This window comes from Cebus imitator, unplaced genomic scaffold, assembly GCF_001604975.1.
Source record: "Cebus imitator isolate Cc_AM_T3 unplaced genomic scaffold, Cebus_imitator-1.0 Scaffold92, whole genome shotgun sequence".
NCBI lineage: Eukaryota > Metazoa > Chordata > Mammalia > Primates > Cebidae > Cebus > Cebus imitator.
The window spans coordinates 8,956,486-8,968,124 of NW_016107407.1; the positions used below are offsets into that span (position 1 = coordinate 8,956,486).

General features: G+C 40.7%; 2 protein-coding genes and 1 pseudogene across 9 annotated transcripts in view; 1 reads left to right on the forward strand and 2 right to left on the reverse strand.

Moving 5' to 3' along the window:
- Positions 1-3,758, forward strand: part of MASTL (microtubule associated serine/threonine kinase like) — a 39,553-nt gene extending 35,795 nt beyond the window's left edge. For both annotated transcript variants that reach the window (XM_017535478.2, XM_017535479.2), the window contains exon 12: positions 3,294-3,758. In XM_017535478.2, the coding sequence (XP_017390967.1) occupies positions 3,294-3,451 (158 nt within the window). In that variant the 3' untranslated portion in view covers positions 3,452-3,758. The remainder of the gene's footprint in view (positions 1-3,293) is intronic.
- Positions 3,759-6,981: 3,223 nt separating this feature from the next.
- On the reverse strand, positions 6,982-7,121 carry LOC119472269 (annotated as a pseudogene).
- A 3,309-nt stretch (positions 7,122-10,430) lies between these two features.
- ACBD5 (acyl-CoA binding domain containing 5) overlaps positions 10,431-11,639 on the reverse strand; it is a 41,750-nt gene continuing 40,541 nt past the window's right edge. For 4 of the 7 annotated variants that reach the window (XM_017535484.2, XM_037740956.1, XM_017535482.2 and 1 more), the window contains exon 14: positions 10,920-11,050. In XM_017535484.2, the coding sequence (XP_017390973.1) occupies positions 11,038-11,050 (13 nt within the window). In that variant the 3' untranslated portion in view covers positions 10,920-11,037. Of the gene's footprint in view, positions 11,051-11,639 lie in introns of all 7 variants that reach the window. The other 3 variants (XM_017535486.2, XM_017535488.2, XM_017535483.2) reach the window with 2 other exon arrangements.

Below are 11,639 nucleotides of genomic sequence, written 5' to 3' on the forward strand. Positions count from 1 at the left end.
TACAGGTGCACACCACCACACCTGGCTAATTTTTTGTATTTTAGTAGAGACGGGGTTTATCACATTGGCCAGGCTGGTCTTGATCTCTTGACCTCATGATCCAGCCACCTCAGCCTCCCAAAGTGTTGGGATTACAGGCATGAGCCACCACTCCTAACCTGTGTCTTGGGTTTTTCAAAGCCTGATAAAGTTAAGGAAGTAACAGGAATTTTTTTTTTATGAAACCCTCTGTTCTGTAATTTTTTTTAACAAATTTATTTTCCCTAATCTTGCTAGAGAGATGTTCTGTAATTTCTTATTGCTTCATTTTTGATACTATTATTTATTGATAATTGTACTGGATCCCAGCTTGGCTTAAGACAAACTTGGTATATTATAAACCACTCAATAATTTTCACAGTGCAGGAGTATATTAAACCTTAATTTGGAAATTAGCAAATCTCAGTAGCAGTTGCCCTAAAATCCTTTTTGTAACAAGGTATGGTACTATAGAGACAAGCATTATGTCCCAAAATGCATTTCCATGTCAAGCAGAGTGCATTCAGGAAAAGGAGCTTCAGAAATATGTCATTTGCATCAGCTTCTAAGTGTTCCCTATAATAAGATCAACAATTTGTTTTTTTGGTTTGAGGTTTTTTTTGAGACATATTCTGGCTCTGTCGCCCAGGCTGGAATGCAGTGGTGCCATCTTGGCTCATTGCAACCTTCTGGGCTCAAGCGATTTTCCCACCTCAGCCTCCCAAGTAGCTGGTACTACAGGTGCACACTACCACACCCGGCTAATTTTTGTATTTTTAGTGGAGATGCGGTTTCACCGTGTTGCCCAGGCTGGTCTCGAACACTTGGGCTCAAAGCATCTGCCCGCCTTGGCCTCCCAAAGTACTGGGATTACAGGCATGAGCCACCACACCTGGCCCAGTTTGTTTACTCCCTGATTTAACTAATCCTATAGAGTGCCTTCTAGCAGCTAGGTGATATTGCTTTAGGCACTGGGAATACCCTAGGGATGAACTAGACTTAGATCCCTGTCCTCATGCAACATGCATTCTAGCAGAGAGACAGTGAACAGTTACAGGCACAATATAATGTCATGTAATGGTAAATGCTAGGAAGAAAAATAAAGCAGGGTGAGAGGACACGAAGTGATGGCAGGAGACTTCTTTTTAGACAGTGTGGTCAGGAAGACCTCTGTGAAGAGGGGGATTTGAGCAGAAACCTGTGAAAAGTGAGGGAGCAGACATTTGGAAACTCAGTTCTAGCTTTTTCAAGACACTTCAGACTTAGATTATGCTACTTGAAACACATAAACACCCACACATTTCAACTTCCGGTGGCGTACATTGGATTTGGATAGATTGAGTCCTTGTAGTATTATTTCAGAATAGATATGAGTGTCCAAAAGCAACATATTGGTCAGATTGCTATTATAAAAAGCACTATCACTCATAAGAAGGATTTATTATTATTATTAATTTTTTTAGTTTTAGACAGAATCTCATTCTGTCACCCAGGCTGGAATACAGTGGCATGATCTCGGCTCACTGCAGCCTCTGCCTCCCAGGTTCAAGTGATTCTCCTGCATCAGCCTTCCAAGTAGCTGGGACTATAGGCACACCCCATAACGCCTGGCTAGTTTTTGTATTTTTAGTAGAGACAGGGTTTCACTATGTTAGCCAGGCTGGTCTCGAACTCCTAACCTCAAACGATCTGCCCACCTCAGCCTCCCAAAGTGCCGGGATTACAGGCATGAGTCAACACACCTAGCCCAAAAGAGCATATTTTCATTTTACTAGGTAGAAGGAAATAGGAACAATGACAGGTAATGAAATGGCAGTAAAGAGGTGAGCAAGGCTTGAGATCTTGTAACCAGAACAGCTCTGTGATATAGAGCTTCCAGTGTAGCCATATGCTAGAAGTTAATATGTTATAGAGATGCAAGTCAGTGAAATTAAGGAAGTCAAAGAACCGTGAAGAGAACATGTTAGAAATGTCATCAGTGTATATCTTGAAATCACCGTGAAGGATAAGGATGGAGCACAAGGGAGAAAGGTAAAGGAGGGTGAGCTTCATGCTGAGGCTGTCCAGGGCAATAGATAGTGCTAAGGAGTGTGCTGATATAAACAAGTGGCAAGGCCTTAGAGTGAGAATTGGAGCATTCATCATGGAAGACCAGTGGCATGGTTTGTTTATCAAGGAGGAGAAAGTAGGCCACACTCTCTTGAGTCAGGAATTCTGTAAGAAGATCCAGGCAGGGCAGGCATGGTGGCTTATGCCTGTAATTCCAGCACTTTGGGAGGCTGAGGCAGACAGATCACTTGAGGTTGGGAGTTTGACACCAGCCTAGCCAACATGGTGAAACCCCATCTCTACTAAAAATACAAAAATTAGCCAGATGTGGTGGCACATATCTGTAATCCCAGCTACTTGGGAGCCTGAGGCAGGAGAATTGCTTGAACCCAGGAAGCGGATTTTGCAGTGAGCCAAGATCGCGCCACTGCACTCCAGCCTGGGCGACAGGGTGAGACTCTGTGTCAAAAAAAAAAAAAAAGAAAAAATATTAGCCAGGCATGGTGGCACTCACCTGTAATCCCAGCTATTTGGGAGCCTGAGGCAGGAGAATTGCTGAACCCTGGAGATAGAGGTTGCAGTGAGCAAAAGATTGCGCTGCTGCACTCCGGTTTGGGCAACAGAGACTCCGTCTCAAAAAAAAATGAGGGCTGGTGGGTGCGGTGGCTCATGCCTGTGATCCCAGCACTCTGGGAGGCCAAGGTGGGCAAATCAGCTGAGGTCAGTAGTTCAAGACCAACCTGGCCAACATGGTGAAATCCATCTCTACTAAAAATACAAAAATTAGCTAGGTGTAGTGGCAGGCACCTGTAATTCCAGCTACTTGGGAGGCTGAGGCAGGAGAATCCCTTGAACCTGGGAGGCGGAGGTTGCAGTGAGCCAAGATTGTGCCACTGCACTCCAGCCTGGGAAATGGAGCAAGACTCCAAAAAAAAAAAAAAAAAAAAAGTGAGAAAGATAGGCTTCTAAGTTAAGGCAGATCATTCATTTTCTCATTAAACAAATACAAACCAGGCACCTGTCATATGCCAAGTGCTATTCAAAATGGTCCATGTGGAGTATGTGGCCTAGAGAGACAGACATTAAACAAACATCTGCAAAACTGGCATAATAAAGTAAGGTAAATTATATGTGAGACATTCTTTTCTTATCATAATTACTGTAAAGCAGTACTTACTTAGGTAATGATATCATAGTGTTCTGTTTTGTTTTGTATTTTTCCTAAGAGCTAAAATGTCATCCTCTCTTCAGTGATGCGGACTGGGAAAATCTGCAGCATCAAACTATGCCTTTCATTCCCCAGCCAGATGACGAAACAGATACCTCCTATTTTGAAGCCAGGAATAATGCTCAGCACCTGACTGTATCTGGATTTAGTCTGTAGCACAAAAATTTTCCCTGTAGTCTAGCCTTGTGTTATAGAATAAGCTTGCATAATTATATACTCATTAATAGTAGATTGATCTAAGGGGGAAAAGATTATGTTACCTGCTTCAATGTGCTTTTCATATACGTTACAGCTTTCACAAAGTTAAAGGGCTGAAAGGAATATAGTCAGTAATTTATCTTAATCTCAAAACTTTGAAGATTTATATCTTCAAAGCTTTTCTCATCTATTTATTTGTTTATTGCACTTTATGAAAACTGAAGCATCAATAAAATTAGAAGACACTATTGAAAGTAAGCCACTAGCTTCATTTTCTTTCTCCTCTGATTTCATTTCACTGTTCAGTTTAGTATTAAAATAACAAAATAGTCATAGTTTCAGTTGAATGTAATTTATTTGCACATGATTAACTGCAAAAGCTGTGTTCTCAAGGGCAATCATTTAAGGCCATACTTGTGACCTAAGAAATGCAGCTGGAAAATTCCTTCACTTAGTAATTCCTTTGGGGAATAAGGAATAAAGAAAAAGACTAAGGCTTTTGCTTACTTTACTAATGATACAGTTTTGCTGCCTTGATTTCTATTGGCCCTTGCTCCACAATATGTATTTATTTAAAATAGAATTGGAGGCTGGGCATTGCGGCTCACGCCTGTAATCTCAGCACTTTGGGAGGCTGAGGCAGGCAAATCGCTTGAGACTAGGAGTTTGAAACCAGCCTGGCTAACATGGCAAAACCGTGTCTCTACTAAAACTACAAAAATTAGTCAGGTAAGGTGATGTACGCCTGTAGTCCCAGCTACTCAGGAGGCTGAAGCACAAGAATAACTTGAACCCGGGAGGCGGAGGTTGCAGTGAGCTGAGATCACATCACTGCACTCCAGCCTGGGCAATGGAATGAGACTTGGTCTCAAAATAAAACAGTACTGGAACGATTAGGTGTAATATAATGTAGCACTTTGAATGGCTTGTTCAATTTTAATAGAAAATAGAAAATTTTCTATTTTCATTTATTTAAAACATGCAACATTATCAGAAATAGACTGATCCTTAAGAAACAAAAAATAATTGTGTTTTGCTTAATAAATACAACTATCACAAGTACATTAATCTGTCAACATCATTCTTTTTAACAAAGTGAGACCCCGTCTCTAGGGGGAAAGAAAAAAACTTGTTCCTTTTGCATATTGGCTTTAGTGTTTGTACTTTCCATGACCATCGCAATAAAGAGCCCTGTTATAATGCAGTTGACAAAATGTGCAAATTAAAACAGTTACAGTGAAAGATACACCATTATAATTAGTGCTATATAATTGAATCCATGGGTTAATGGTTTTACTGATCTTGGTTTAGTAATAACGACTTAGATTTAATGGTCACTTGTAATAAAACGTTCAAAATACAGCCATTAAAAACTTCATTTAATGTGAATTACATCTTTCCCTTTAATTTGGAAAAATAATAGAACTATCTATTATCCTTTCATGGTATTTACCAGTAGTAGAAAGAAAAAAAAGTTTTGGAATCAAACACAAATTGTTGAAATCGTTGCTCTGCCACAATAAAAGGCCGAGAGTAGGTTAAACTGAGCTATTGATGACTCACTGTATGTTCAGGACTAATAGTGATTACTTTGGAGAGTTGGAATCAACAGAGTAGATTAAGGAACAAGCCAATTTAGTGGCTACCCAGGATATTAACCTTAACAGGGACTTGAAACATTACTGAATAATTGGGGAAATGTTCTGTGAGCCTGTTTCCAATGCAGAAGACAATGGCCTTCAGTGGAAAGTTACAAATGCCGTTTACTATTAACAGACCTCGCATGTGCAGCTATAGTCACCTGAAATTCAGCCACCAGTCCATCTGGATTCAAGACGTATTTTAGAGGTAGCAGCAACAGGACTTTACTTATATGGGATGAGGCAGGTGAGAGAAAAGAGAAGCCACATTTGACACCTAACTTCCGGCTTGATCAGGTGGGCCAATTGCGGTGCTACGTCCTGAACTGGAATGAGGGACAGAATGGGTAAACATACTAAGTTTGAGATGTTTGTCAGACACACAAACAAAGAATTCAAGAAACCAGTTCGACACCTCCAAATAAAAATGGTATGGCTGCAAATTCTTTTTTTTTTTTTTTTTTTTGAGACGGAGTTTCCCTCTTGTTACCCAGGCTGGAGTGCAATGGCGCGATCTCGGCTCACCGCAACCTCCGCCTCCTGGGTTCAGGCAATTCTCCTGCCTCAGCCTCCTGAGTAGCTGGGATTACAGGCATGCGCCACCATGCCCAGCTAATTTTTTGTATTTTTAGTAGAGACGGGGTTTCACCATGTTGACCAGGATGGTCTCGATCTCTTGACCTCGTGATCCACCGGCCTCGGCCTCCCAAAGTGCTGGGATTACAGGCTTGAGCCACCGCACCCGGCCTTTTTTTTTTTTTGAGATGCAGTTTCGCTCTTGTTGCCCCAACTGGAGTGCAGTGGTGCAATCTCGGCTCACCACAACCTCTTTCTCCTGGGTTTAAGCGATTCTCCTGTCTCAGCCTCCAATGTAGCTGGGAGTACAGGCATGCACCAGCATGCCCGACTAATTTTGTATTTTTAGTAGAGATGGAGTTTCTCCATGTTGTGTTGATCAGGCTGGTCTCAAACTCCCGACCTCAGGTCATCCACCTGCCTTGGCCTCCCAAAGTGCTGGGATTACAGGTGTGAACCACTGCCTCTGGCCTGCAAATTCTTTTATACTCTTCCTTCAATAGGTGAATGAATAAACTGTGGCACATCTATACAATGGGATATTATTCAGCACTAAAAAGAAATGAACTACCATGAAAAGACATAGATGAACCTTAAGTGCACGTTACTAACTGGAGGAAGCCAGTCTGACAAGGCAACACACTGTATGATTCTAAATATATGACACTGTAGAAACGCACAACTATAAAGACAGTAAAAAGATCTGTGGTTGCCAGAAATTAGCAGAGAAGGATGAATAGGTAGCACATAGAGGATTGTTTAGGGCAGTGAAACTACTCTGTATGATATAATGGTGGATACATATTTAAAATTTAAATATGTATCCAAACAAATTTAAAATATATATCCGCCATTGAATGTACACTACAAATGAGGCCCATGGTAATGATACATCCAGGTTGGTTCATCAGATGTAACAAATGTACCACTCCACCAGATGCTGATGGTGGAAGAGGTTGTGCAGGTGGGGCCAGGGGAGAGGAGGGTGGGATATGGGAACTCTGTACTTTCCACTTGATTTTGTTGTAAACCTAAAACAGTTCTTAAAAAAATATAGTCCATGGCCAGATGCGGTGGCTTATGCCTGTAATCCCAACAGTTTGGGAGGCAAAGGCGGGTGGATCACCTGAGGTCAGGAGTTTGAGACCAGACTAGCCAACATGGAGAAACCTCATCTCTACCAACATTACAAAAAATTAGATGGGCGTGGTGGCAGGCACCTATAATCTCAGCTACTTGGAAGGCTGAGATAGGAGAACTGCTTGAACCCAGGAGGTGGAGGTTGCAGTGAGCTGAGATTGTGCTACTGCACTCCAGCCTGGGCAACAGAGCAAGACTCCATCTCAAAAAAAAAGATATACTAATAAGAACTCATACTACACTTGATCTTAGCCAAAAGACTGAGAAGTGGTTAAATAATTTTGTAGGCAAAGATATAACTATGAGAGCCAGTTCTAGCCAATGAGACGTGAAGAGTCTCCTGTGTGGGGCTTTCAAAAAAGTTACTGTTTCCTAATCAGATGGAAAAATACAACTGGGAGTTGCCTTCTGCATTTCACTCTGTGCCTGCCTATTACACAGACATTAGATCTAGATGTACTTCTCTATCTTAAGCATGAAGACAAAAGCTACACACTAAAGATGGGAGAAAGGAAGACAGGAGGAGCCTGTCTACCTAATGGCATTGTGGAAGCACCTTCCTGGCCCCGGTCTTCTACCTCCAGATTTATATCAAAGGAAAAGACCCAGTTACTTGGTCAAGCCACGACAGTTGGGTTTCTATTACATGCAGCAGAATACTGATACCTTAAATGATACAAGTAGTTAACATCACTTTTACCAGTCTCTGTAGAAGTTACATGTCATAGATGGGTATTAAAAACATGAAACACTCTCACAATTTTCCACATAAGGCCAGAGATGTGCATTTAAGATGGTTGATTAGGGCTGGTCGTGGTGGCTCACGTCTGTAATCCCAACACTCTGGAAGGCAGAGGTGGGTGGATCACCTGAGGTCAGGAGTTCGAGATCAGCCTGGCCAACATGTCGAAACCCTGTCTCTATGAAAAACACAAAAAATTAGCTGGGTATGCTATCAGGCACCTGTAATCCTGAGGCAGGAGAATCACTGGAACCTGAGAAGCAGAGTTTGCAGGACGCCGAGATCATACTACTGCACCTCAGCCTAGGCGACAGAGGGAGACTCCGTCTCAAATAATAAGATGGTTGATTAGGGTTCACTGTGTGGCTGTGGGAAGCCAGTTACTTGGGATGATAACTGAAACCAAGAATTTGACTGGATTGCTAGTATTCTCAACCAGATGACCAAATAAGTTAAATTTCATCCCAGTTTCTGAATTTATCAAATTATATGGAATAGCTTGGCTTTGAGAGTCATGATTACTTTATGTGTGACCACTACTTATTCTCATTGAATTCTTTGAGTTTTTTTTTGTTTTTTTTTGAGACGGAGTTTCACTCATGTTACCCAGGCTGGAGTGCAATGGCGCGATCTCGGCTCACCGCAACCTCCGCCTCCTGCCTCAGGCAATTCTCCTGCCTCAGCCTCCCGAGTAGCTGGGATTACAGGCACGCGCCACCATGCCCAGCTAATGTTTTATATTTTTAGTAGAGACGGGGTTTCACCATGTTGACCAGGATGGTCTCGATCTCTTGACCTCGTGATCCACCCGCCTCGGCCTCCCAAAGTGCTGGGATTACAGGCTTGAGCCACCGCGCCCGGCCTTATTCTCATTGAATTCTTATCTAATCAATATGCTAACAGTAACAAGTAATAAAAGCCGTATCATTTCTCATTAACCTTTTATTTTTAACTTAGTTTTACAGTAAACAGAAAAGAAGTTGATCATTAAAAAAATACCATAGCTGTCAAGTTTAAATGAGGTTCTTATTAAACAAAGCAGGAACACTATATCCTATAATTACACCTTTACTTTTATATACAAGAACTGTGTGCAAAGTGCTTTTCAAACTATAAAATAAGACTTTGGAACAGGATACAAATGGTTATCCCTAGGAGTTAGTTATCCCCGACTGCTTGTAATGATTCACAACTGCTTATACTCCTAATTTGCATTTTATTTATTTATATACTAAGAGAAAACCCACTTTTTTTCTGATACCAAATTGATATGTAATTTTTAAAAATAATCTTTGAGGCCGGGTGTGGTGGCTCATGCTTGTAATCCCAGCACTTTGGGAGGCCAAGGCGGGTGGATCACCTGAGGTCAGGGGTTTGAGACCAGCCTGACCAACATGGGGAAACCCCATCTCTACTAAAAATACAACATTAGCCTAGTGTGGTGGTGCATGCCTGTAATCCCAGTTACTCGGGAGACTGAGGCAGGAGAATCACTTGAATCTGGGAGGTGGAGGTTGCGGTAAGCCAAGATTGCACCACTGCCCTCCAGCCTGGGCAACAACAGCAAAACTCCGTCTCAAAAAAAGTAAATAATCTCTGATCCACAGGTCTAAATGTTATTTTTACATATTAATTCAGTTGCTTGCTTCATTTTTTTCACAAATAAGTAGGGAACAATTTTTTAAAAGCAAATAGTAGCAGATCCCTTTAGACAGACATATTTTAATCAGTATAGGATTAAAGAATAAAAACAAAGTTACTTGAAAGAAAAAGAAACAAAGAGTTTGGGAAAAGTAAATTGTATTCTTATACTTTTCAGGCAAACAACCACCCTGTATACTAAAGACAGATTAATTCTTTCTCTCTTATTTAAAACACTCAGAACACATGATGCTAAACCCAACATCATACATCTTGAGAATGCTTAAAAAATATTTGCCACAGGCTGGTCACAGTGGCTCACGCCTATAATCCCAGGACTTTGGGAGGCCGAGGAGGGCGGATCACCTGATGTCAGGAGTCCAAGACCAGCCTGACCAACATGGAGAAACCCCATCTCTAGTAAAAATACAAATTTAGCCAGGCGTGGTGGTGCATGCCTGTAATCCCAGCTACTTGGAAGGCTGAGGCAGGAGAATCGCTTGAATCTGGGAGGCAGAGGTTGCTGTGAGCTGAGATCATGCCACTGCACTCCAGCCTGGGCAACAGGAGCGAAACTCTCAAAAAAAAAAAAAAAATTATTTGCTGCAAAGACTGAATCAAAGAAATCTTTAAAGCACAAGGTACATCTAAGTGAGCAGGAAATTTTGGAAGGCATACAGGAAAAGTCTTCAAGGATCTAAATTACAGTCTTCTTTTTGGTCTAGATGAGAGAGGTGGGGAAGAGGGACTTAAGTTTGTGTTAGCTGGGTGTGCCTTATTCCTATGGAAGCATTTGGCCTGTTAGCTTGCAAATCCCTCCAATACCCCTGTGAAGTAGGTGTATCTAAAATAGTATACCCCGAAGGAAAAACTCAGGCACTAAGAGGTTAAGAGTCCAGTCTGTATAGTTTACCAGTTGCAGAAAAGTGATTTTCGTGTGTTTCCTTTTTGACTGCTGTAAAAACAGTATAAATAAGTTTTCATTTTATATTTCAAAGCACCCTATGAAGCAGACACTAGATATCCTTAAAGAAAAATGATTACAAAGGAATAAGTGTATATGGTTGAATAAAAATCTTACTAATCATCTATAGGCTCAGAATAAACTTTTAAACCTACATGAAGCTCATTCTTCATCATTTCCATCAGCGGGTTATGTCTAGTCTGTAAATCATTTATAAAAACTAAGCCTGGTACATAGGACTCCACTTTTTAATAATGCTGCCTGAACACCAAACTTAAGAGTTGTGAATGCCCGAGAAAGATTATGGGCAGCCCACAAAGCGAATATAACAATTCTTCCTGCGGTTTTCTATTATGTGGCATGGCAACTCAGTGACTAAGATATAAAGTCAATTACATCTCACTTGAAATTCACTCCTGGTTTGCATTCTTTCTTGTATTTAATTTAGAAAATTAAAAATACTCACTTATAAACCTGATCTCATTATCACAATGGTACCTTTGAAAGCAGCTTATATTACTCTATGGAAGATAATCAGGTAAACATGTTACCAAATGATAATTAATAATGTCCTTCAAGTTCAAGGACAGGGTGAATTTATGTATGCTACTTATAACCTAATAGAGATTGATTATTCAAGTATCAGCAATATTAGTCCTTAAAATGTTATCATTTGTGTAGTGCAAAATATGTATGTGTATATATGTACACAAACCAAACTACTAGACAACAAAAAGCAATGTAATCATCACAAACTGAGATTTTCTTGTGAACACCATAATCCAGCTCATTCTGAGGTCATCCAGTTCCAGTAGTCTTCTTGAGGAAAGTACCATTTTCCTCAGTTCAGTTTTCTTTAAAAAGAAAATAAAAACCAGTTTCCTGTGAGTATAAATGCAAATAATTCTCTGGATGGTAATATAATAATAATAACATAATAACATTCAAATTCAAAATAAAACCATAAAATGACCAACAGTCTTTATAAAACTAATTCGTATGATTTACAGTCTGATAGGAAAGATCCAATTACAAGTGCTTAAATTACCAAACAGTTTAAAAACACTTATTTATTTATTTATTGAGGCAAAGTCTTACTCTGTCACCCAGGATGGAGTGTATTGGCGCCATCTCGGCTCACTGCAACCTCAGCCTCCCTGGTTCAAGCGATTCTCCTGCCTCAGCCTCTTGAGTAGCTGGCATTACAGGCACGTGCTACTACACTCGGCTAATTTTTGTATTTTTAGTAGAGACAAGGTTTTGCCATGTTGGCCAGGCTGGTCTTGAACTCCTGACCTCAGATGATCCACCCACCTCAGCCTCCTAAAGTGCCAAGATTACAGGCGCGAGCCACCACGCCCAGCCATCCTGGCCAATTATTTTATTTTATTTTATTTTTATTTTTATTTTTATTTTTATTTTTGAGATGGAGTCTCACTCTGT